Source organism: Trematomus bernacchii, unplaced genomic scaffold (genome assembly GCF_902827165.1).
Source record: "Trematomus bernacchii unplaced genomic scaffold, fTreBer1.1, whole genome shotgun sequence".
NCBI lineage: Eukaryota > Metazoa > Chordata > Actinopteri > Perciformes > Nototheniidae > Trematomus > Trematomus bernacchii.
Genome location: NW_022987342.1, coordinates 9373101 through 9399569, shown reverse-complemented (window position 1 = coordinate 9399569; position 26469 = coordinate 9373101). Strand labels below are relative to the sequence as shown.

Below are 26469 nucleotides of genomic sequence, written 5' to 3'. Positions count from 1 at the left end.
GTCGGAAAACAGAGTCCACAGTAGAATCAGCAACTAAACAAAACTGGGGTTACGTACTGTAACCCAGCTTCTATGAGTATAGGCGCAGCCCTCTAAGGCTATCGCTATTGGGTAATCCCACTGCGCATGCGCAGCACTGACAGACTTAATCCACGCCCACCTATGACGTGGGCCCCACCTACGGCCTCACTTCCGTATAAATAGGAAGTAGGCCCGACCATCTGCTCCCACACAAACAGCTTTTCTTCAGCTATTCGCGGAGCCAGTGGGGCCCGAACCTTAGAGGGCTACGCCTATACTCATAGAAGCTGGGTTACAGTACGTAACCCCAGTTCTATTTCGTATAGGCTTCGCCCTCTAAGGCTATCGCTATTGGGTTAAGGGCGAAGCAGGATGTAGTCCACGCCCCACTGGTCCGTCCGTTACCAGAAGTACAAACACACATCTACTCAATTAATAACCCATGCGTAAAGGAGCATCACAGTCCCTGGAAATATAGCATTTAAAAAAAAAATAATAATAATATTCTCTTTGAGAGAATGAAGGTGAATACCCGTCGTTTAAAAAAAGTAGAGATAAAAAAATCCCACTTGTTAAAACGATAAAAGAGGGAAAAAGGGGCAGCTCTCTGAGTGCCGACAGGCAGGAGAGAGGGCACACCGTTGAGTCCCCGACATTACTCAATCTGACAGGACACTCAGTACTGAATGTGTAAGAGGAATGGGACACATCCCTCAAATAAAAACGAATAAAAGAACGGGGAAGACCAAGATGCCGCAGTGCAAATGTCTTCCACTGTCATTCCTCCGTGCAAAGCCGTAGAGGTTGAAATTCCTCTGATGCTGTGAGCTTTGATGTTTTCCGTGGGATCCACCCCAGAGGAGACATACGCCTGTGACACAGCCTCACACAACCAGTGTGACAGGCGCTGTGCAGACAGAGGCTGCCCTATTGAGTGCTCTCTGTAATGCACAAACAGGCGCTGGGACCTGCACAACGTGGCTGTGCGTGCCGTATAGCATGACAGCGCACGTACAGGACAGAGGAGATGAGATGTGGCTTCTTCCTCCGATGTGAAGGAGGGAAGAAACCATCCAAAGTTATCACTCTCGATCTAAAAGAGCCTGTGATAACCTTTGGCATAAAAGCCGGGGTAGGGCGCAAAACAGCTGAGCTGCCATCTCCTTGGATCTGGAGACATGACGGAGCCACAGAGAGAGCAGACAAATCACTCACCCTTTTAGCTGATGTTAGGGCCAAGAGCAGAGCTACTTTGGCTGACAAGAACTTCAGGGGAACCTGATCCAAAGGTTCGAATGGAGCTTTACTCAGTGCGCGTAACACCAACACCAAATCCCATTGAGGCGCCAAAGCGCGTGACACCGGTCTGAGTGTCTGTACTCCCCGTAGAAAACGTGTTGTCAGAGGGTGACTAAACTCCATGCTGACACCAAACCCTACGTGGCAAGATGAAATGGCAGCAGCGTACGTTTTGACCGTGCTATAAGCCAAATTCCTGTCCAGTAACGTCTGGAGGAACGACAGCACGTGAGGCAGGGGGCACGTAACGGGGTCCAGGCTTTTCCCTACACACCAGCGCTGGAACGCTGTCCATTTGGCTGTGTAGGATGCTCTGGTTGACGCCGCCCTTGAACCCTGAATGGTACTGATAACATTTTTAGAGAGGCCCAGCCCCTCTAAATGTTCCCGTTCAGGGGCCATGCCCACAAACGTTGGCCCAATACTGGGTGACCGCTGATCGCTCCCTCCACCTGGGAGAGAGCGTCCTTGCGCCACGGAATTTCCCACGGTCTCCCTGACAGCATCCGCTGTAGGCATGGAAACCAGGACGCTCCCGTGCGTTCCGGTGCTATTAAGATCGCTGTCAGTCTCTCCTCCTGCACTCGGTCCAGGAACCGAGGGATCAGAGGGACTGGTGGGAAAGCGTATAACAACACCTTGGGTCACGGCCTGTGTGCGAACGCGTCCACGCCCAGGGGGGGGTGGTCCTGCGTTCTCAGGGAGAACCAGAGTGCACACTGCGCGTTCTCGCGTGCAGCGAACAGATCCAGCTCCGCTCTCCCGAACCTGCTCCATACCTGGGAGACCAGTTCGGGGTGGAGGCTCCAGTCCCCTTGGCGAGGACCTCCTCTGGACATGAGGTCCGCCCCTCTGTTCAACACGCCGGGAATATACACCGCTCTGATAGAGAGTACGTGTGTTTGCGCCCAGCACAGCAGCCGCCTGGCTGTGTTCAGCAGCTGCGCTGATCATACGCCTCCCTGGTGATTTATGTATGCCGCTTTGTTGTCTGTCCGAATCAACACATGTTGATTGAACAGCAAAGGGGCGAAGTGCTGGATTACTCTCCATACGGAGATTAACTCCAGCACGTTTATGTGGAGAGACATGCGAGCCGGCCACTGTCCCCCCACTGCCTGGGACATGCACGTTCCTCCCCAGCCTGCGAGAGATGCGTCTGTGAACACCGCGGTGTGTGACGTCACTCTGCCCAGGGGAACCCCCACTGACAGGACGTGGAGATTTTTCCAATAGGCTAAATCCGAACCCACGGAAGGAGGAATGTACACCATGCGTCTCTTCTGCCGCACGGGGTCGATGTGCAGGCGAATAAACCACCTCTGGAGTCTCCTCATGTGAAGGAGTCCCAGAGGGATCACCACGTGACCAGCTGACATCATGCCTAACAGCTGCATCACGGAGAGGGCTCTCACCGCCCTGCGAGGTGTGACGCGCCGGAGGAGAGCTGTCACTTTCTCCACTCTCTGCTGTGAGAGTTGCGCTCTCATGCGGGCTGAGTTCAGTTCCACTCCCAGATAAACGATAACCTGGGAGCAGAGATGGGGTCGTTACTAAAAAAAAGTAATATATTACACTACTTCGTTACTCTCTACATAAAGTAACTCGTTACTTTACTCGTTACTTTACTCGCAGGGCCGGCCCGCCCCTCCCTACAGGCAGATCACGCAGACTGCTAAAGTTTCAAATGTTCTCTTTAGTTCAGTTTCCATTGTCGCATAAGACTGATCCAGATAGCTCTGACCATGGCTGTCCTCTGTCTCCTGCTATCTGTATTTTGCGCAGTATATCTCTGAACGATGCGATGGTGATTCCACTGTGCAAATGGGCAACATTACCTCTACTATGAAGGATGCTACAAGCCTGTCCATCTCTGCTTTGGTTACCGGTCCTCCAAATTCTAATTTGTGCTGCTTCGGAGTCGGCGGCGGCGCACTCACAACAGCCTCACTCTGGGTTCGGGGGTCCTTAGCTATTAGCTTCACCTTAGCATGTGTTCTTTGCAGGTGTTTGTTGAGGTTTGACGTGGTGTTTACAGCAGTGGATAACAGCTTCTGGCCTGGACACAGTTTGCACCTCACCGTCACATTCCTGTCTATTCTTCGGACAAACTCAAAATAATGGGCATACCTCCACCCCTCGAAAGTTATCGCTGACTCAGCCATGTTTATGCAGCACTGCACGTGGAGATGTGGACGCGCAAGTTGCGCAGATTACGTACATATAAACCTGCGGCGGAAACCCCTCTTGTCTGTCAGTGTGATTATGACTGATTTTATAAAAGTAACGAAGTAACGCGTGTCGGGGCAATGTTAGTAACTGTAGTGTGATTACTGAATTATAAAAGTAACGCGTTACAGTACTCCGTTACCGACAAAAGTAATATTATTACACACCCAACTCTGCCTGGGAGGGAAGAGGACAGCTCTTCTTCCAGTTGACAATGAAACCCAGGCTTGACAGATGAGATACGAGCTGTACCGTCTGTAAAGCAGCCTCCTCCTTGGAGCGAGCCAGCAACAGCAGGTCGTCCAGATAAAATAACACCCTCATCCCTCCTCTGTGTAGCGGCTCCAGAGCCGTCTCCACACACTTTGAAAAAGTGCGAGGAGCCAGGGAATATCCGAACGGCAGTCGATTGAACTGGTACGAAATTCCCTGGAATGAAAAACGCAGGAACTTCCTGTGTTTCGGGATTATGGTTATGTGGAAGTATGCATCCTTCAGGTCTATTGAAGTAAACCAGTCCCCCTGGTGAACATACTCCAGCACCTGTTTGATTGTCAGCATATGAAAAGGTCTTTTCATTATCACCCTGTTGAATGCTGACAGATCGAGGATGGGTCTCATTCCCCCGGTCTTTTTCGGGATAAGAAAATAACGGGAGTAAAACCCCCGATTTTCTTCCCCTTGAGGAACCCTGGAAATCGCACTTTTTACCAGGAGTTCCTGCAGCTCCGCCTGGAGCGCAAGACACTGTTCTTGGGATGACAGGAGTGTTTCCTGAATCCCATTGAAGGCGAATTGCAGAGAGTACCCTCTGCTGATCAGCCTGCTCATCCATCTGTCCATCAAACATATCCGCCGCCACTCTGAGCAATGCTCCGAGAGCGGGCAAACCTGTTCTTGCTGTGCTGTGGTAGTCATGGTGACGAGCCATGCCAGAGCCCTTGCCGCTGTTGCTCGTGAAGCAACCCAAGGGGGGCCCCGCCCGAAAGGGCTGCGACGGGGTCTCCACACACTGCATCTCACCCCGGCCTGAGGAATGAGCGGAGGTGTGTGCAGTGCTATTCACACAGCGCGTAATAACAGCCCTAGGCTCATTACGACAGAGGAAAAACCGTGCTGCCTGCTAACCGATAGGCCAGAGGCAACAGGTTTACACGTCAAGCCCCGCTGTCTAATAACCGCCTGGTTATATACAGCTGGCTTGTGCAGCGAGCCCTGCCGCCTGCTAACCGACAGGTCAGAGGCAGCCTGCTCAAACGGCGAGCCCAGCTGTCTGTTAACCGACAGGTTACAAACAGCTGGCTTATGCAGCGAACCTTGCTGTCTGTTAACCGACAGATTAACAACAGCCGGCCTGACTAGTGTGGGGGAAATGTGAGAAACAGCTGCTACAGACACACTGTTGGAATTTTCAACATTTTTATTCAAAATGTACTCTCGCACATCCCCCCCAAAAAGTCACTTTCGGCTCTGCTTCCTCGGAGGCTCTCTCGGAGGAGCAGACCAGGAGCGGGGGTTCTTCGTTCCTCTCCGACTCGCCGCCTGGAGACTCTGGCCGTTTCTCAATCGCGAGTACGCTTGCTTGGTAGCACATGTCTTCCGAGTCACTTCCTTCAGAAGCTAGGCAAGAATCCTTCCTGGCATTCGGAAAATGAAGAGTGGAACAGGCTAGCAAGTGTGCAGGTGTGCGTCATATGAGAGGCCCCGCCTTACATTTTCCGCCACAGATTTGGGGAAATTGGTCCGTGCGCAAAGCATTGTGGGAATTTTAAGGACGCGAAGTCTACCCATGTGCAGCCTCGAAATTTCCCCCAAACCAAGGACGCGGCCTCGGTGGAATTCCAAGTATGCTGGACATTGGAACGGTCCTGCTGCGCCACTTGATGACGTAGCATCCTTGAAATATTGGCTTGGAAGCCAATATCCTCGCGATTGAGAAACGGCCTCTGTCTCTGTGGCGGAGGAGCAGAGATATGGGACGGTGCCCCCGTAGCCGCCGAAGGGCGATTCTGGCGCCGCTGCTGATCTCGCCGTTGCCCGCGCTGCCCCTGTTGAGACTGTTGCAGGTGCTGCGGGTGCTGCTGTCGCTGCTGTTGCTGCTGTTGCTGCTGTTGCTGCTGTTGCTGCTGTTGCTGGGGACATTTGTCCGGCTGAAGCCAGCCGACGTGACGTCGTATGTCGTCTGCTTGTTCAGATGCAGACTTCATTGACTCCACCATGGTGTGGAACTGAGGTCCGAACAGTCCGCCAGAGGTACCGGTGGACCTGAGTCGCCCACGTCGCAATCCGCGCCTGCGAAACTGCGACTGCCGCGCTCAGGGTAAGTGCAGTGCTGGCCGCCTTACCGATCTCCTCAGCCTCCACTGAGGACATGGTGTCGGACTGCTCAGCTATACGAACCATGGAATTTACCAGCAACGCAATATTGTTTGCCGCCGCTGACGCCTGGTAAGCACACTGGTGCATCCAGTCGGTCTGTCGGGCGACAAACTGATCTCTGGAGGCAGTCAACATGGGTCGCCGTCCGGCAACCGTGCTGGCCTGCTTAACTCCAAAGAACGTCGTGAGGCTCGGCTCCAGAGGATGCACGGTCGGAAAACCCCTATCCGTAAATCCCTCCACCCTCGTGAGGGGAGCGTATGTGGATATCGGAGCCCTCAGTGTCCTGGGGTTCGCCGCCGCCCCCTCCTGGTACTTCCTAATGGGCGGGAAGCGTGGCCAGATCGGGTCACTCTTGACCCTCTGTACCTGGGAGAACACCCCGGACATGTCATCCGAAAACGCGCTCTCCTGAGCTGGGGGAACGGGGAGATCTCGCCAGGCTGCTGCCTTAGAGATGATCTCCGGGAGTTCCTGGAGAATTCCGCCAATCGACGGCAGAGCCATGACGGCGGAGAGAGAGACCACTGGTCCGTGTGCCGGACCTACACCGGGACCCCGCTCTGTCTCCTCCGTCCGGAGGAGAGAGAGGATGGGGGAACCACCTGGTGATCCATGAATGGAGGGGACGTAGTCATCCGACTCGTGCCCTCCACTCGGACCCAGGAAATCCAGGGCCTCGTCCACGGAGTAACCCTCCTGGACTGCCCAATCATCCTCGACCGCAGCAGCAGCGAGAGCGTAGACCAGAAATGCGCTTGTGGATCTCAAATCTCTGCTCGTGGATGGATCTCAAATCTCTGTTCGTGGATCTCAAATCTCTGCTCGTGGATGGATCGCAAATCTCTGCTCGTGGATCTCAAATCTCTGCTTGTGGATCGTCTTTTTACACACACAGAGTTTTGAGACAAACTTTCCGCCGGTCTCGGCTAAAATCTACTCGTGTCACTTGGTTATTTTCGGAAACCACGTGATGGCCTGCTGATGACGACATTTCCGCATGATTTTCAAAGTAAGAGCATGATGGTTTGTTTAATGCGCTGTTTTTTTAATGAACAGCGGAACGTTAGATGCATTCTTTATCACCATAATCATCATGTTATAGTGATACAGTTAGTTTCTGTTAGTTTATTGGTTCAACTTTCTTCATTGTTTTTTGTGTATTCAGTCAAGCGGGTTAAAGTTACAAAGCACTTCACATCTTATTAATCGGCCTAGTTTTACCTTACCAGTGCAGATAAGGTAATCTGTAGAAAAGCACCGTATTTAGGTCAGCCTTCATAGTAAGGCTACATTAAATGTTATAATATTCATCGTGTCCTTTCTACTGTATATGCATACATTCCTGTCTATTGCTTTCATTTGTATTTAATGTTATTATGTTTATACTTGTTTCCACACATTTCACAATTTGAAGGCTCGATAATCAGCTCACGGCATATAGGAAGGGTAAAGTGCTATTTTTTTATAAGTGGGGGGCGGACCAGCCTCCTAGGGGGGTCCGGGGGCATGCTCCCCCGGGAAGTTTTTTTTTTTTAATTATTGAAGTTAAAGGTGGGGTAGGTAATTTTGGAGAAACCAGCTCGAGTGCGCTAGAATTTGAAATGCTTTTTGTCAAAGCATTTAAGATATTCATTGCTATCGGGATGTTAAGAGCATTCCATGGAATATAACAAAAAGTGTATCTCAAGCCGGTTTCTCAAACTTACCTACCCTACCTTTAAAAGCATCAATCTGGTGCACTTTGAGAGCAACATGAAGAGATCTATGGATACCTCTCTCAACACCCATATGAAACAGAACTGTAAACAGATTTTCTTTTTCTTTATGGATATTTTACTAATCACTCCCCTTTTAAACTGTATTCTTGTTTTACTGCCATATAGTATTTCATACCTGTTTTTCATTTATTCTTTTATTGTTTTATAGCCTAACTATAATGATCATATGAAGGTGTGCCTCGGAAATACTTACATAAATGGTGATCAAACTGTTTTGAGACCCACTGAGATAACTTAGACTAAAGTTAACTAGTTAATCTAAACACTGAGAGAGTCCTTTATCTCACTGAGCTGACGTTATCTGACAGGAGAGGACTTTCCTTTCACTTAGTTGTAGAAACAGCTTAGCCCTAGAGCCCCCTGTACAGGGGGCAGTGGGGTGTTTTTTCACGAAACTGTGTCTCAGGGCTTCTTAATATTTAAAAACCTATTAATGTGTCATACCCATTTAACGGGAAGAAACTCAGCTAACTGACAATACGAACCATTTTTACCGAAACAAAACACAAGTCTCACAAGAAGCGTCTAAATGAGCCCTGAGCGAAAAAATGCTAACACACTTACCACAGAACTCAAGGTAAAAATACCCTTATTACTTATCGTAACTGCAAAAACAAGATATCAAATTAAAGCTGAGATTCCACAGATTCTATAGGTATAAGTATCATCACTGAGCGATCAGAACCCGTGACAGGGGAAGCAAACACATACGTCACAACACGTGAATTATGGAACATTCACGGGAAATCGTCTCAAATTAGCTGTTATTCTGATCAATAGTCGTGTTCAATGGCATTCAAATGATAAAAACGCCACTGAAGGTTAATCCATAGGTTAATCCAATGTGTCTGTGTCACTTTGAAAGGATTACTGATAATCCATCATTGCATTTTTCTGTAAAAACCGGAGATTTCATATTATTTTTATTTTTATAAATCTCTCTAAAGAGGTCAAATGTCACTTGTGTTGCATCAATCTTGTAATACCAGATAGAGCCACTGATAGATTAAGATGTACTATCATGAATAAGGATACCAGGCTATCAAATGTCATCAAGGTGAAATCCTTCTTTACCAGCTACTACATTTAAATGTTCACATTAAAGATCAACCTAATGATAAAGTATTGTGTCCCTTTCTGCATAATGAGTACTTTTAGTTTTTGTACTTTTAAGATTTTGAATCCCAGACTTTTACTTTACTCGTGCTAATACAGCTGATCTGAGTCCACCCGTGGGAAGCCAGGTGTTTGGATGTTAAAGGCACTCACCTGTCTGTATGACGGCTCACATCAGAGCAAAACCATCCATGACGTCAAAGGAAGGCCCAATTCCAAACGAAAAAGTGTATGATACTTACACTTTTGGTTCAGCATGATTCAGCAACGCATATCAACACCCCTTTGTGCTTTTCGTAGCATAAATGCAAAAAGCTAATGCTAATGTCACGACTTGACGTCACCACCGCTAAGCTAAAGATGGCTAACATCCGGCGTGATGACATTTCCTACTTTATTTAGTGGCCTGTTAGCAACTGATGTTTTTATGATACATAGCCTTCGGATATTCACACATGGGGTATTTAGTGTTGTAGAACAAAACGTGAAAATCCTGTAGGCTTGTGTTAACCATAGTAGACCTTACTTCAGCCATCTAGCCAAAAACACATTGTGATCAAATGCTAACTCATTTCTGGATATTGGGACTAATTCCTACTCCACTCTAGCAATAAGCTGTGTGTAAACAACACTCTTAACATCAGTTGGTTCCATTGTTTCCTAAGGTGTGATGTATCTAAAAGAGGCAACAAAATAATATTATTTAAAGGTTAGATTTAGTGTCCACTGTAGACTTACTGTGCAGCTGATCCTGGATCACCCTGTCCCAGAAAGCTTTATCAGGACAGTTATTGTTGGTCCTCACAACCATTTAACACATGTTCTCAGACCAGGAGTCTCTCTTATCTTTTAACTTCATCATAAAATCATTTCCCAAGCCACACCAAACGTGAATTCCGCTGATGTTGTTTCCTTTTTGAATAGTTAGTGTTGGGGCCACTGGCTTCATTTCTTTCTTTCTTTCTTTTTTAAAGGAGAAGCCATATTCCTCTATGGTAGAACAGAGTAAACTTCGTATAGATAACTACTGAACATGCTAGAAATAAGGCATCCGGTCTGAGGTCACTTTCTTTTTGATCAGGATTCTAAAACTCAACGATTCTTTTAAGTCAATATTAAAACTCTTCATTTATCAAGAGCTGTATATTTCTATATCAATTCATATAAAACCATTTCAAATTAAATAGGTGACATAAAAAACACTTTAATTTTCAAGGCAGTTGCTCAAGGAATGAGTTGTGTGTGTTGGGCCGAAGCATGACTTCCTTGTTCACTTTGTCTCCCGTTTGTTCACAGACCACACTCAGTGGCCAGTATAATAGTAGTGCATGCTGCGGTCTGCTATGAACGCCACTTAAAAAGAGAAATCCACATTTAAAATCACATCACCCTGTACAAACATGGAATCATATTCACATCTAAGAGCAATTTTTTTTTTTTCAGTCACAGTTGTCATGGCTCTATCTAAAGGCGAGTCCATTCACGACATCAATGGAGAGGTTCATGTGCTGTTCCTTCCAGCCCATAATACAACACCACGTTACTGACTGCAGGCTGTGGCCGCAGATCATCACACATCACGAAAACACCTTTGCTCAAGGTCCAATCAGATCACTCCGTCTGCTGGAGGCTTATTCAAAGTACACATCACTTTAGTTTACAGTCTCCACTTTGAGTTCAATCAGGTTCCACACACTGTGCTGCATCATCATCCTCATCATCATAGTGTTCAATGATGTTCAAAAACTGAGTGTGGAAATGATGGAAAATAACACCAATGTGACCCAATGCAGCTTCAGTGTAAAAGTGCTGTTGGGTAACAGTCTAGGTGTCAGCTCATAGAGTCCTGTTGTGAACCCGGAAATGTTGAGTACCCCAACGTTTTGTGTTAGAAATGTAGCATTAAAGCTTATGTGGACAATAGTTAAAAAATGGCTTGCGCGATTTTGGAGTGGCTTTGGAGGTTATGGAGGATGCTTAATCCATTTCTGACATTTTCAGGATCCAAATTGGCATTTTTAAGCATAGATTGGCCATACTTCTACTACTATGTGGGCTGATTTTGACACATTTGGGTCCATTTTTAAGTTTTAGTGGACTCTGGATCATTTGTATTGGAAACATTGCTTATTTATTGGAACAATAATTCTCCACAGTAGAAGTCATAGGTAGAGTTTCAACTTGTGCCCTCTATATCCAATTGTCTGCAACACTTCTCATGGTAGTCAAAATCAGCCCACCCAGAGTACAAATATAGCCACTTTCTGGTTAAACTGCCATTTTTGATCCTGAAAATGTCAGAAACAGATTCAGCGTCCTCAATAACACCCAAATCCACTCTAAAAAAAGGCTTGGCCGATTTGGAGAATTTTAAACTATGGCCACATAGGCAATAATGCTAATTGTGCAAATTGCCCAACATATTATCCATCCGGCAGTTTGTAATTACTGGAGGGCCACTACTTCATTTCTAACATAAAACTTTGGGGTACTCAACATTTCTGGGTTCACAGTGCTGGCAAGCAGACTGTAACGTTACAGTTGGTGGGGGTCAGAGCCCTCCTCCTGGCAGTGGGAATGCATAATGTAACACCTGACCACAGCGAGCAGACTGAGAAGGTTCCTGCGTGCTCCAGCATCACGCGACCTGCACAGGAAGTGCGGTGGATCCAGTCTAGCTCCACAGCCAACCAGCAGGGAGATCTGGTTCCTCCTCAGACCCTCAAAAGCGGTCCTCTCCCTCAGAGGGGGAGGAGTCCGCAGAACCTCCTCTTCGCTCCTCCAGGGGGGGTCTGGTGGCCGCTCACACAGAGATCTCGTAGGTGGTGCCCCCGACGCCCGTCACCTTCTTCACCCCGCCCCCCTGAGGCTTGTGAGCAGGACTGTGGGTCAGGGTCGAGCTGGGATAGGCCACTCCGGGTCGGGCACACACGCTGATTGGGTGAGAGGGAGAGGAAGGGGCGGAGCAGGAGGAGAAGGGCTGGCCACCATTGGACCGACTCAGAGGCTTCCTCTGGATCAGCTCATCCCTGAAGGAGGAAGGACACAGAGACAGTGTGAGGGGCAGGAAGTCCAGAGAGAGCTCTGTCCTCCCACACAGAGAACACGGTCTCTGCTGCACCCTGAGGAGACCCTAACACCATCCTCACACTGCACCCTGAGGAGACCCTAACAGCATCATCACTGCACCCTGAGGAGACCCTAACAGCATCATCACTGCACCCTGAGGAGACCCTAACAGCATCATCACTGCACCCTGAGGAGACCCTAACACCATCCTCACACTGCACCCTGAGGAGACCTTAACAGCATCATCACTGCACCCTGAGGAGACCCTAACAGCATCATCACTGCACCCTGAGGAGACCCTAACAGCATCATCACTGCACCCTGAGGAGACCCTAACAGCATCATCACTGCACCCTGAGGAGACCCTAACAGCGTCATCACTGCACCCTGAGGAGACCCTAACACCGTCATCACTGCACCCTGAGGAGAGAGACCCTAACAGCATCATCACTGCACCCTGAGGAGACCCTAACAGCGTCATCACTGCACCCTGAGGAGACCCTAACACCGTCATCACTGCACCCTGAGGAGAGAGACCCTAACACCGTCATCACTGCACCCTGAGGAGAGAGACCCTAACACCGTCATCACTGCACCCTGAGGAGAGAGACCCTAACACCGTCATCACTGCACCCTGAGGAGAGAGACCCTAACAGCATCATCATTTACTCAAGTACTGTACTTTATACATATTTTCTTTGTTCTACTTGAGTATTTCTATGGTCATTCTACGAGTACTTTTGATACTTTAAGTAGAATATATATCTGCATATATATGTATATATATATGTTTTGAAGGACTGACGGAACTGACTATGAGCAGTATTAGCAGGGTTAGGTTGTGTGATATGCATATAGAATGCTATAATAGTTTCATATAAAGTAAAACTATCACAGTCTTTGTTTCAGGGCACAGCCCCCCCCCCTCATAACCACTGAGGAGCACGAAACTCTGAGCAGTCAGACTGTGGAGCCTCCTGCTGTGAATGTGATCAGGGCATTCCTTCATTAAGAAACATTTAGTAAGTAAATAAAAGTGTGATGCGGAACATTTTTTGTATCTCAGTATGAAAGTTAAAACCATATTTTTATTTCACTGATTCAACACAGATCATCTGAAAAGTGGAATTCATGCAGCATTCCAACTCAACAACTATTCACAGTGGAGACACAATTCAATGACCCTGTGCATGGGGGGAGGGGGGGGACAGTGAGCAGGGAGGACAGGAACACACAGCGACAGACAGACCAGGCGTCTTCATGCTAAATGTTGTCTGTGCCTGGGGGTGACTTGTGAGAACGTGATATCAAAGTACAGAACAGATCACATGATGCACTGATGATTCCTATGAGAACGCAGCATCACACATGAAAGCTCAGACACATGGAAGACAGGCAGAGGGAAAGAGAGACAACTCACAGGAAACCTGGCAGGAGGAGGAGGAGGAGAGAAGGAGGAGGAGGAGGAGAAGCAGGAAGAGCAGTCAATCAGGTAGTCAGCTGTTGAGGCGGGCAGGTGCAAACCAATGGTCCCGACAAAAGGCGAAGGTCATACTCACTTTGGCGGCAGCATTACTCCTCCTCCTCCTCCCCCAGCTCCTCCCCCTCCTCCTCCCACCCCCGCCGCGTTGGCCCCGGCTGACGCTGAGGCCTTCCGGACGAGCCGGTACTGCATCTCTGCTGCGGCGGCGCTGGAGTAGGAGAGAGACTTGCCCAGGGGCGGGGGGTGGGGCGAGCGGGGAGGGTGGGTGGTGGAGGTGGAGGAGGGTCCCAGGGGGGTGTCGGTGGATCGGGTGCGGTAGGGATAGGCATGGTGGTGGGGGGGGCGCGTAAGGGGCGGCAAAGCGGGGAGGGCGGCTGGTGGATGAAGAGGAAGAGGAGTGGTGGTGATGGTGGTGGTGGTGATGGGCGTGGTGGTGGCGATGGTGTGGGGGAGGTGGGGCGGCAGAGGACGGCGGAGCAGAGGTGTGATTGGCTGGCGGGGGGTGAGGATCCCCCAGCAGGCGCTCCCTGTCTAGGGGAGGTGGGGGGGAGGAGGATGTGGTGGAGGAGGAGCGATGGAGGAAGGGCTGGTGGTGGTGGAGGTGGGAGGAGCGGTGGTAGTGGTGGGGCGACTGCATCTCAGCGTCTCTCGGGTGAGACAGGAAGGGGGAGGTGTAGCCGCCTGCTGCCGGCATACAGGGTCTCCCAGACGGAGCCTCAGGGGCTACCACCACCCCTTTGTCGAAGTCCTCTCCACCTGCCACCAAGCTGTCATACGACAGGCTCCCGTTGCGGGACGGGTGGTGAGGCGGGGGCGTCTGATTGGCTAAGCTCTTGAAGCTGGCGGAGGTGGTGGTTGCCTCGGAGAGGTGGGTGGTGCCGGCCGAGGTGTGGGTGGAGCTGGATGAGAAGGAGGGGTACGAACGTCCACCGAGGGTGTAGCCAGGGATGCCCCCCACCTCTCTTCTCCCCTCCCTCCTCTCCTCCCCAGCTCCACCCCCCGCCCCCCCTACAGCGTCCCTGCGGTCCAGGCTGGGCTGGGAGCGGAAACCGGGCTGCTGGCTGGCCTGGAGGAGGGAGGAGGTGGAGGAGTCCTTTGCACTGCCAACACTCTCTCCTCGACTCAGCTGGAGGAGGGAGGAGGAGGAAAAGGAGGAGGAGGAAGAGGAGGAGGAGGAGGAGAGGGAAAAGAAACAACAAGCAGCTGAGCAAAGGAGCAACCTGGAGTTGAACTACTTCCTGCTGGTACTTCCTGGTACAACTTGCTGCAGCCTGTCTATTAACCAAAGCACGGAAAAAGGACCACATCACTCCAATTTTAGCAGCTCTACCCTGGCTCCCAGTAAATTACAGAATCTAATTGAAAATACTTCTTACTTACAAAGCGCTTAATGGTCAGGCACCATCCTACCTAAAAGATATTTGAATCCACTATTGCCCCTCTCGGGCATTACGTCCAGAGTGCAGGTCTGTTAGTGGTTCCCTCAAAACCAGATGAGAGCGTTCAGCTAAGCTCCCTCTCTCTGGAACCAACCGTTTTTATTGGGGAGGCAGACCGTGTACAAAATATTAAGAGTGTGCTGAAGACCTTCAAAAGCATAAAGTTAAAGCTGCTTTAAGAGTACCCAATGTTTGTCATCCATTTTATCTTTTTGTTTTGAATGTATTTTTGTTGTATTTGATCAGATTTGATTTGTATTTGCCATGCTATCGTGTCTTTTTATTATATTATTGTAAATTCATTTGATCTTTTAGCACTGTCATTTATGTTTGTTAATTTGTAAAGCCCTCTGAGACTGCCGCTTTCACACCAGCGCTTTTCCCTTTCTAGCTCCTAGCGAGAGCTTTTCTGGTTCAGCTCCCGTTTCCCTTTTCAGCTCCCGCTCTGTTCACACTGCCCAGAGCTGCCGCTGCTGCGTCATGACGTCACAGTTTACGTCGCTGATTTTCTCCCACAACAACAACAATGGTGGACTGCGTCGGGTCGATGATCGTGTTGCTTGTAATCATACGAAGCCAGATTAAATTAAATAACGACTTCTCCAACCTTATACTTTTCTCCAGAGTGCCGTGGTTCATTGTTTATTAATGTGTTTCAGCGGCATTTACCGACCGCTGCAGTGCTGGCTGCTCTTCCACGGGAGTTTATTCTCCCGTTAGCTCCGGGTTAGCTCACACGGCTCTAAAGTATTCACTGTCTGACTGTCACACAAGCAGCTGATACATATCCCCAGTTCCCCTTAAGTGAATGTGTGTCAGTCTGAATTGACGCTGTTTGGCATCACAACGCTGTTATGAAAGTTTCTCTGGTATAACATGGGTGATGTTAGCATAGCAACCGAAGCTAAACTGACTACTTGCTAAGCCGTTTTTTACAGGCACATTTTACCGGCGTATTTTTCATTATGATTCTACTTGTGATAGTCGGACATGACAACCTGTGCAGCCCATGTATCTCCACAATGATCAATAACAGCGAACGGATGGTCAAAGTAAGGTTTCCTGCACGCCTCGACGTAAGAGACGTAAGCGACGCCGCGTCATAGCTCCGAAGCTCTTGCCTCTGGACCGACAATTTTTTGGAGCTGGAAGTGAACCGCATTCCGGAGCTATGACGCGCCGCCGCTGCGGTGTGAACAGGAAAAAACGGCGCTTTTCCAGCTCCAGCTCCGAGCAGGAGCTGGAAAAGCGCCGGTGTGAAAGGGGCAAAGTGTTTGTGATATTGGGCTATATAAATAAAGGTTGATTTGATTCCTGCTGCACTCTCACTCCCTCTAGTGTACACTTCCTGACACAACAGCTCCACTCAGGTCAGCTCTGATGCCGAGGGTCTTCAGAATATCACAGTGCTGAGATGGAGGAGGCTTGGACAGAGGAAGACTCTGCACACCTTACAATAAGGCCGAGCGCCGGTCACTGGTCCCGGTCTGGAGACATTTATTCTGAGTTTGTTTCTCATTTGATCTATGGAGCTGCACCCCCACTCTTTGCCTCTTTGGTGTGGTTTTCACTTCAATTCCCCATTGGTACTTTAAGTATATTTTGATGCTAATACTTTTGTACTTTTACTCGAGTAACATATGGAATGCAGGACTTTTACTTCACTCTGGTACTTCTACTTTTTACCAACTGCATACATGTAGTAACATTTCAGACTGATGAACACATTTTGTATGGTATGCAGAGGCTGAGCTTGAGGAGAAAAGCTTTAGTTGGATACAGCACACTAACTGTAACACAAGTTGAATATGTTTATTTCGATACCAATGTTTCTGGTACTGTGGTGTTGTGAGGGTAAAAAGTCAAATAAAAAAATGCAACACAACAAAAGACTGTAAACGGAAATATAGTATGAGAAATGGTTGTATGTATGCATAATGTATACATGTTGTGTATCGAGGTCACAAATGTTTCATTACACAAGTCATAATATCCTCGTGAATTTTCAAATAAACTTTTGTCATTATCACTTCAAAGTAACAACTTATTTTGTTGCTTCTTTTACTTCTTACACCTCAAACTGCAACCAAGGAGAAGAGGGAACATGATTCCTCTTTCTGAGTCGTCAGTAGGCTTATCTCTGTATGAGAAGAACCCAGCTGAAACATCAAATTAAATACGAAGGGCACTTGTGGGAACTTGCCTAATAGAGTTACATTTAAGCTTTTGATACTGTGTTTGACTACTTCTTTTTGACAAGCTCTTGGTGAATCTACAGGAGACTTCTCATTCGGGAGAAATTAAGGAAAGTCAAAACAAAGTTGTGGATTGACAAGTAGGAGGAAATGAACCGGACATGGGTAAAAATACTGAGTAGAACCATCCGTACCATGTCTAGATGTACTCGGATACAATCCTTTGATTCAAACACAAAGGACTCTCTATTCCTCAGCCCTATACATTACCCAGAGAGATGAATCCAGTCTCTAGATGTATTAACACAGTAGTTCACCCATGTCCAGGCAAACAGAAAGGGGCAGGAAACAAAGAAAATAAGAGGAAAATTGCTTTCAGCACAACCACTTACTGATATTGATCGACAGAAAGCCACTGAGAAACCAAACCCAGATGAGCGACAGGAAATCAAAAAACAAACAAAAATGGAGATGCATTAGATTGAAAGGCAGGGACAAATGAAAAATACAAAACAGAAAACACACACACCTTAGTGCATCTGATATACTTTTAGTTATAGTTACATACTGATAGCTGATTTTTTTTAAATTGAGACTGTCTCCTTCACTGTATTACTCATACCTTGCCTTACCAAATATGTGAATCATAGAAATCTGATTATTATCCCTACTTCTGGCAGTGGCGAACTGTCACATGATGTCCCATTCAGAGCATCTGAAGTAATCTAAATTGTATCCCTAGATCATTGCACTGCCACCAATATTTACTACTAATATAAGCTATCCTGCTCCAATTAACACAAGACCTATTCATAGATCCACAGTGCATCAGGCAACACTCCTGATTGGATACTACAGCTCTGGAAAACATTAAGAGATCACTGCAGCATTATCAGTTTCTCTGGTTTTACTATATAGGTATGTGTTTGAGTAAAATTAACGTTTTCGTTTTTTTTATTCTATAAACTACTGACAACATTTCTCTGTGTTGGAATTCAACAGACACTGGAATGGAATGGCTGCCATACATGTAGAGATTGAGATTTAAGAAACATGTGGAGTGGTCTCTTCATTTTTTTCAGAGCTGTATCATGTTGAAGAAATGAATATGAAATAGAAACATTTACCAGGGACTTCCCTTTTTCTAGTCTCCTGGATTCAGATTTCAGCACGGTATTTCTCAGTGCAGCTTTGAAACTTTTGACCACTCTGTATGAATGAACAACTGGCCTGGCTCTCACATGATTTACATTTCTAGCTATCAGAAAGAACGAGATGTGTTCATAATGTAAAAATACAAAATGATTATTTCCGATGTCAAATATGGAGTACCTCAAGGCTCAATCCTTGGCCCTCTTTTTTTGATGTATTTATACGACACCCTTTGGACAAATTATAGTAATTCTAGAAAAAATAAAATCTTAATCTACACTGATAATGCATATCTTGACAGCCGATCAGTTCCACATTAATAAATCAGTGTCAAGACTGTAACTGTAACTTTAACTATGTTTTAGGGCTGCTCGATTATGGCAAAAATCATAATCTCGATTATTAGTCAATAATTGATATCACGATTATTAAAAACGATTATCCATTTACTTTGAAAACATCCATTTATTGAAAAAAAAAATGTGAACAGTATGTTTTTTTTAAGTATAATTCAACTGAAAAACCAATAAAAAATAAAAAATAAAATATATAAAAGAAAAGAAAGAAAAATCGTTTTATTTCGATTATGTTGTTTTCATATTCGTTGCAAGCCAAAATCGTAATTGCGATTAAAATACGATTAATTGAGCAGCCCTACTATGTATGCCTGCCAGATGTGCTCTAGGAGATTCAGCCTAAATCATCAGGGCGGCTGTGTCTCGAGAGGTGAAGCAGTAAGTGTCCTTGGGCAGGATACTGAACCTCAAGTTGCAGACAGTCACCAGTTCCTTAGTTCAGTATCTCTGCCTGCTTCCTTTTATTGTTTAAAAGATAGAAAAATATGTAGTGCTCTAAATTTGCGAGTGCTCTGACTAATAAAGTGTTCTGTAATTGTGTGTAATATAGTACTATATCTGTTTCAATGCCCCCTTACACCCTCCATGTCCCTTTCATTTATGCACCCCTGCTTGTTCAGATGCAGCCTGCTGTACATGTGTGCATTACCTGGTTGGCGTAAGCATGTGTGAGCGCTGTGTGGTTCTTCCCAGGGCTGTAGGTGGGCCTGTATTTGTACATGGTGGGGGTGGGAGGGGCTTTGTTCAGTAGACTGCACTCTGCAGGAGGGTGGGAAGACAAAGAATTGAATAAACTCACTGTGAAGTAGTGAACCAGAGCATTGTATGGTTAAGAGTCAGAAAGCGTTACCCTCTGTGTTTCCTCGGGTGATCCCAGGGTAGCGGAGCTCCGGTTTGGGAGGAGGTGGAGGCTCGGCGTCACATGACTGGCTCTCCATCATCTCCAGACTGGACTTGGACTGGATAGAAGAGAAATACAAAGTCAAAGAATCACATGACTGAAATGTAAGTCATGGTATTACTTCCCCTCCTTTATTACAAATACCAAATTAGTATCATTCAGAAAAGTGTTTTTCAAATGGCAGTGAGTGTCCTCCTAGGGGTTCTTTGGAGTACTGCAGGGAGTATGTGAGATCTCCATCTGTCCTAAAATAATAACATTGTAATACATATATTATAAAGATAAAAAAATGATATCCCAATTAAATGCATCAATAACAATCAAGTGCGATATCACATTTGATATCAGGTGCAACCAGGTGTGACACCCTCTCAACAGCAAAGCAACAGGAAAGAAAATGAATTTCTATTCTGTTTCATTTGGTTTATTCAACAGCATCCAATAAACAATGCAGATAAAAACTTAACAAATATATAACAACAGAGCAGACAGTGAAGTCAAAATGCAGTAACAATTTAGTCTCTTAATAAAGAAAAGTAAACTAAGGCTAACCAAGTCAGCAGGCATTATTCACTTCAAGTGTTTAGAAATGCATCTTCCTAATTCAACTAGTGTATTACCTGTAAAAGTAGGCACAACATAAATTAATAGATAAAATAAAACCATAAATACAAATCAAAACTGGCCAGGAGGGAACAAAAACATTATAATACATAAAATAGCTTTCAGTTTTGTCACAGCAACAGCAGGTGGGCCCCCCCACACAGGCTATGGCTATGCACTTCCAGCACCATGGAAAGCACCTGGCAGTGAAACAGAAACACAAGAATAGCAGCACTGTATTAAAATCTAACACCACATTGGCCCACAATATCCTACTATATTCTAAAATATCCTACTCTTAGTCTATATTCTAAACAAAGGTTATCTTACCTTAGATGCTCTTCTTGACTTTGTACTTTTTGCTTGAGCGTGCAGCTTCCAATAAGGCCTTCTCCTTGAGTGCATTGGTGTAGAATTCCTTACAACTGTATTCAAAGTTGGTCTTGACTTGAATTTCAGACTTGATAAGCTCCACAGAGCACCGGTTCCGCTGGTCAGTCCACGCTGCCGTCATGAGGGAAAACACTCTCTCTACCGAAGCATTAGTGATGGGGATGCTTAAGAGAAAGGATGCCACAGCAGTCAGATTTGGTGTGTTTGTGCCTTGAAGCAAGGTGGACCACTTCTCCACAACAGGAGCTCTTCTCTCCTCAACGTCCTGCTGGCGTGGCAAAGTCACACAGTATTCATCATACAGTTCATCCATGTCTAGTTTCCCCCTTATCTGTAGGACCTCCACTGCATCACAGAGATGGGAGAATGTGAACTTGCACTTCAGTGCCAAGCTTGCAACATTCTTCTGGTAGTTGTTGTCTGTGAAGTCATACCACTTCTCAAGGTAGTTGAGAGCAGCCTGGTAGAACTTGGAAAGATCATGTTTGATTGCTGCTGCCTTTTGGTCTGGAAACTGTTGGAGGATAGCACTGTTCTCCATTCCAAAGAAGGAATCAATCTGTCGTTGTTGGAGCTTTGTCTTGAGAGTGAGCATCATGTCATATAGCTCACATACGGTCCCGTCCTCTCTCTCCAATAGCAGCACAACATCGTGGAAGATTTTCAGAACATTATTGAGGAAGGACAGGTACAACTGTAGCTCTAGGGGTTTCCCATCACCATCCTCATCATTTTTGAACAGCTGCCACAGTGAATTTGGGCACTTATCCTCTCCCAGTGACAAGAAGTAGCTCTTGATAGCTCTCCAGCTGTCATGTAGCCTCTTGACAGCAGGCCACAGACTCAACCATCTTGTGGGTACGTGTCTCCGCACAACCTGATATTCTTCTTCCACAAAGGCAGTGCTTGAATTGGGCCGGTACTCACCGGTACGCAGTACCGGCACTTCTGATTTTTACCCATGTGGTACCGGCATCTTACTGAGTACCGGCAAGGTACTCAGTAAGATGCCGGTACTCAGCCGCCGGCATGACGCATGACAACAAATATGCCCAGCGAAGATGCACCTAGATGCGTCATGCGTCATGAGATGCCGCCGGTTGTCGCCGGACAAGGAGCCGACTGCTAATACAGAAATGCTGTGCCTGTGTTAGAAATGTTGTCTGACGGGGAGCCTTCTCTGGTCGAGCCTCCTTCTCCAAGTTCTGTAGCACTAGCTCCCACAGAGCCTTCTCTCCCATCTCTCATTGATTCCCTCTCTCCTTTCCTGCTGAAAGATGGTGAGTGTACTCAGGGACGAGGAGTCATTTAACCAGCCGCCAGTAGGAGTCAGGCTTTACTTTCTTTTATATCCATAAAGAAAAAGTAAATTTGTTTACAGTTCTGTTTCATATGGATGTTGAGAGGTATCCATATATCTCTTCATTTTGCTCTCAAAGTGCACCAGATTGATGCATTTAACTTCAATATTTAAAAAAAATCTTCCCGGGGGAGCATGCCCCCGGACCCCCCTAGAGGAGGTCAGGTCCGCTCCCCACTTATAAATGTAGTACTTTACTATGGGCTCAGAACAGTCTCATAATACACACATGCACACAGAAGGATTCACATTTGTATTTCCGGATCCACACTTGTGTTTTTCAATGCACACACAAATGTGTTCCGTTTCATATACATGTAAATAAAATCCAAATGCAGAAACAAGTTTTACATATGTATTTTTGATCCTCACATATTTGTTTCCGTTTAAATCCCCATAACCTGCAAACACAACCCGCTTTCTGTGCATGGATCGCTCTGCATTCGTGTGTGGGTTTTTTGAGACTCCCCTGACGGTCACCCGATTCGTACTTGTAATTTGTTCTATCTATAGCCAATCAGATGTCTCCTCAATTCTAAGCCAATCACATGAGCGCGTCCCCCACGAGGGTAGATTTATTGCGTTCATGACGTAGCGCTTCATGTACGCATTTTGCGCTGTCCGGAGCTGACAGGTCCATGGAGCCTGCCTGCAGGCGCTAATCTCAGGACACTTCCAGTCTCAGTACATTGCCACTTTCCGAGCAGGAAATGCACGCAAATACAAGCCTTTATATTATTAAGGTACAGTGCCACTTTCCGAACCATTAATGAATGCTTGTGTACATAAAAACGTGTGTTTCCTGTATGGCGAATACAGCTGCTTTATTTATGTCTGTATGAAGTTGTTGTGAGTGTGGAGGGAGCAGCTACAGGTTAGCTTAGCCTAATCGATCAGTGCACTACGAAGCCAGTGCTAGACAGTGAACTGTCAACGGGGGGAGCCCGATATTCACTCTTAATAGTTTGATCGGTGCTCTCTATAAAGGCCGATCAGGAGAGCTGGATCTGATCGATATGGACATAAACGCGAGTGAAGTTTTAGCGAGCTGCATGAGAAACTGACGGGCTGTCAGGAGAGAGGGAGGGAGAGAGGAAAAGAGAGGATCCTTACTCCCGTGTTATTAGCCATATCCGGTCATAGTCCGGTAATTACCTGCTAACGGAAACTCTGCTACACAATTCTTCTTCTTCTTATTATTATTATTGAAACATGACCGGTAAGTTTCAAATGTGTCCGGTAAAATTAAATCTGTCCGCGGAAACCCTGCTCCGGACAGCGCAAAATGCGTATATGAAGTGTCATGAACACAATAAATCATACCCTCGTGGGGACGCGCTCATGTGATTGGCTTAGAACGAAGGAGACATCTGATTGGCAATAGATAGAACAAATTACAAGTACGAATCGGGTGACCGTCAGGGGAGTCTCAAAAAACCCACACACGAATGCAGAGCGATCCATGCACAGAAAGCGGGTTGTGTTTGCAGGTTCAGCGGATTTAAACGGAAAACAAATATGTGAGGATCAAAAATACATATGTAAAACTTTTTTCTGTATTTGGATTTTATTTACATGTATATGAAACGGAACACATTTGTGTGTGCATTGAAAAACACAAGTGTGGATCCGGAAATACAAGTGTGAATCCTTCTGTGTGCATGTGTGTATTATGAGACTGTTCTGAGCCCATACTTTACCATTGCACCCCCTCTAATCTCAGATGCACCCTGAGTCATTTTGTTTAAGTACAATGAGCCTTTCTAAAATATACAGTAAAGAGACAAAACCACCAGCATTAGGATATTGCCAATTCAAGCACTGCACAAAGGTGAACACTGCTTTCAATTCTTCTGTACGTTTTGCAGATGAGGAAAAGTGACTGAATGTTTTGTTCACTACTAGCTCAATGTCAATGTTCAACCTGTCTCCAGCATTAAAGGGGGGAGGGTTATGAAAACTACATTGTACTATGAATACAAATGTTAAAGGGGTTGATTATCAAAACAATATTATACTGGGGAAAACTAAATCTCCTTTCATTTTTTTCCATCTATGCATCTATCTGCAATTTTTAATCAACTTTCCACAGAACATTCTCTGTATGAATAACATTGAAAGTGAATCTGAATCTTTGATCTCCCTGACCAGGTAATGCGGCTTCACATTCATATTGACATTATAAAAACTTCAATTTTAACGGTTGCAGTTTTCAAAATGCATTTATCAAAATGTCCACGCAACTTGAGGCTTCCACTGAATAATCAGTCTCTTACAACACACTTGAAAAGTGTATTGCTATTACTTAACTACTAAAAATGACAAAAACTAGCCAGGTAGATTGGTGATTTACCATCAGACCCAGCCTTACTTTGATCTGTCTTTTTAAACTGTGGCTACTGCCAGAGTATGCTTGACCACCTGGAAATAACCGCTTCTTTCTGCTTCACTCTGAAATCATTTTTTTACCTGTACTACATATATTATAATACATATCTATCCCTGTGGGAATATTTCATTTGGCAATCAAGCCCATCAATATATTTTTTTAATTTCAAACAGCTTCTAAACCTCCTGCTGCCACCTGGACCTGCCTATAAGTAGACTAACCAAGTGCAATCTGAGTTACCGAACGTGTGCTTACCAAAAGGCCAAAGCAACTCTATTTGTTTTTGTACCGCCGCTCCGTCCTGCTGATCTTACCCGGTGCAGATCCCCCTGGATGCCGTTGTCCAGGATCTTTGCAGCCAGCTGGGCCTCTGTCAGCTGCGGCCGCAGGAAGGGAGGCTGCACACACACACTCTGCACACACTTCTTCCTGCCCAGATACCTGCAGAGAGCACAGACCACACCATGAAGACCAACCACTGCACACATGCACTTCTGTCACAAGATTTCTTCTAAATGCAGTGATATACTCACCAGAGTTTCTGTTAGAAAAAGAATCTTACCGGTCAACGTGACAAATTGGAAGTTATCTGGTTACATATTAACTGTGGTTATTATTAAGCTTGAAAACAATTGATAAAGAATGACATCATCAAGGAATGTATACATATTTTATTGCATTTTGTTCTTTAGAAATTCAAGCCTGCATAACCGTGGAGCGGCAAGCGCTGTCAGGGATGTAGTATTTTCGCCGAAGCGCACCTATGACGAGCACGGTTATGGCTCTTTTTAAGGGATATCCACCTGCTGGTAGTAAAGTCTCTCCAGACAGAATCGGCACAACAGGAAAGTTAGCAAACGCCCGTCATATCTACTGTAGTGCATTTACTGTTGTATACCTAAACTATATGAGCATGTAGGCTACAAAAAAAGAAAAAGGAAGAATATGCACCTGGGTGCCTGTGAGCTGCAGAGGACATGAGAGACATTCTTCCAACAGCCATTGGTGAAAGGGTTAACACCTCCTCTGAACTTCCCCGTCACCTGAAGAAAGGGAGGGACACCAGAGATATCAAAAGATGAGAGGGAGGATGGATAAAGTATGAAAGGTTATTGAACATGTCCCCACTCAAATAAATGAATACAGTATGGGCATGACCACTTATATTCAATATGTTCTGAATAATGTCACATATTCTGATAACAAAGCATGTGGGGCTTAAATATATATACCTAGAGAACATCTATGTACCAAGTAGGATTATCACCTGAACTAAAACTGTGTGGAAAAGGGAAAATAGCTCATAATGTCAAACTGTAATATTGTTTTTTTCCCTGGTTTCACATCTTTCCAAAGCAGCTGTAGCCACTTTGTTTCTACACCTTAAACAGACATGCCATTCTCTGCATTTTCCTATTCTATTGTAGTCATATATCACAAACGGACACTTTTCATTTAGTGCTGGTCTAGATTGTACTCTTGTTATTATTTACAGAGAGCAAAAATGTACCCAGCTATCTGTGGCTAACAAATATTAACTACAGGATTTCTGGGACTACGAATTGTTACTGAAGTTCCCACCTGTTCATTAGTAGTCCTGCCTCTGGCCACAAGCACTATGTGGAAGCCAGTGAGACCAGCCACAGGGATGAAGAACAGGCCTGCAACACACATTACAGCCAGCCTGAGAGCACGGGGGTTAAGGAAAAACCTTAAGAGACAAGATAAATGTTTTGATTTCATGGTGCTATCGAAACTGGTTGTCCAGAATATGTTTAAACTGGTTTGCCATCCCTAAAAAGGAAAAACGACAAAAAACAGATCCTAAAAGGATACGTGACGATGGCGTGCAGGCGGTCAATATTCTGCCGATGGTAGAGGATGAAGAGCATGCCGAAGCCAAACACGGCCATGATGTGCACCGTCAGAGAGAGGAGGAAGAGGAAGAAGTAGCGGTAGTTCCTCCTGCCGATGCAGTTGTTCACCCACGGACAGTGGTGGTCGAAGTCCTACAAAAGAAGGGTTAAAAGAAAGAAGAAGAATATTGTACTGTATCTCTGTGCACTGAATTACGTTAAGATTGCATTGAAATACTATTCAAAATATATATAATATATAAAAAAATATATTATATATTATTATTATATATATATATAAAATATATTGATGTGTTCATGCTCGACTCAGTAAAAACGAGTGTTGGGAGAATATAATAACCCTATGTGTTCAAGTCTATGGCGCATAAATACAGTGAAGGAGATATTTTCACAGCAATACAAATAATTTCCGGCAACACTCATAGGC

The 26469-nt window shown here is 45.9% G+C and overlaps 2 protein-coding genes across 2 annotated transcripts in view; both read right to left on the bottom strand.

The window, feature by feature from the left end:
- Positions 1–10009: 10009 nt before the first annotated feature.
- The window catches only part of zdhhc5a (zinc finger DHHC-type palmitoyltransferase 5a), a 31087-nt gene continuing 14627 nt past the window's right edge, over positions 10010–26469 (bottom strand). Inside the window, 9 exon segments of the mRNA XM_034128473.1 lie at positions 10010–11854; positions 13454–13704; positions 13706–14503; positions 19169–19278; positions 19370–19478; positions 24480–24606; positions 25117–25208; positions 25747–25849; positions 26002–26174. Coding sequence (XP_033984364.1) covers positions 11629–11854; positions 13454–13704; positions 13706–14503; positions 19169–19278; positions 19370–19478; positions 24480–24606; positions 25117–25208; positions 25747–25849; positions 26002–26174 — 1989 coding nt within the window. The 3' untranslated portion in view covers positions 10010–11628.
- LOC117481056 lies at positions 19819–21475 on the bottom strand. The gene is made up of 2 exons (XM_034128541.1): positions 20354–21475; positions 19819–20223 (listed from the first exon to the last, which is right to left on the bottom strand). The coding sequence occupies exon 1, from the start codon at positions 21012–21014 to the stop codon at positions 20355–20357; it is 660 nt and encodes a 219-aa protein (XP_033984432.1). The 5' UTR covers positions 21015–21475; the 3' UTR covers positions 19819–20223; position 20354.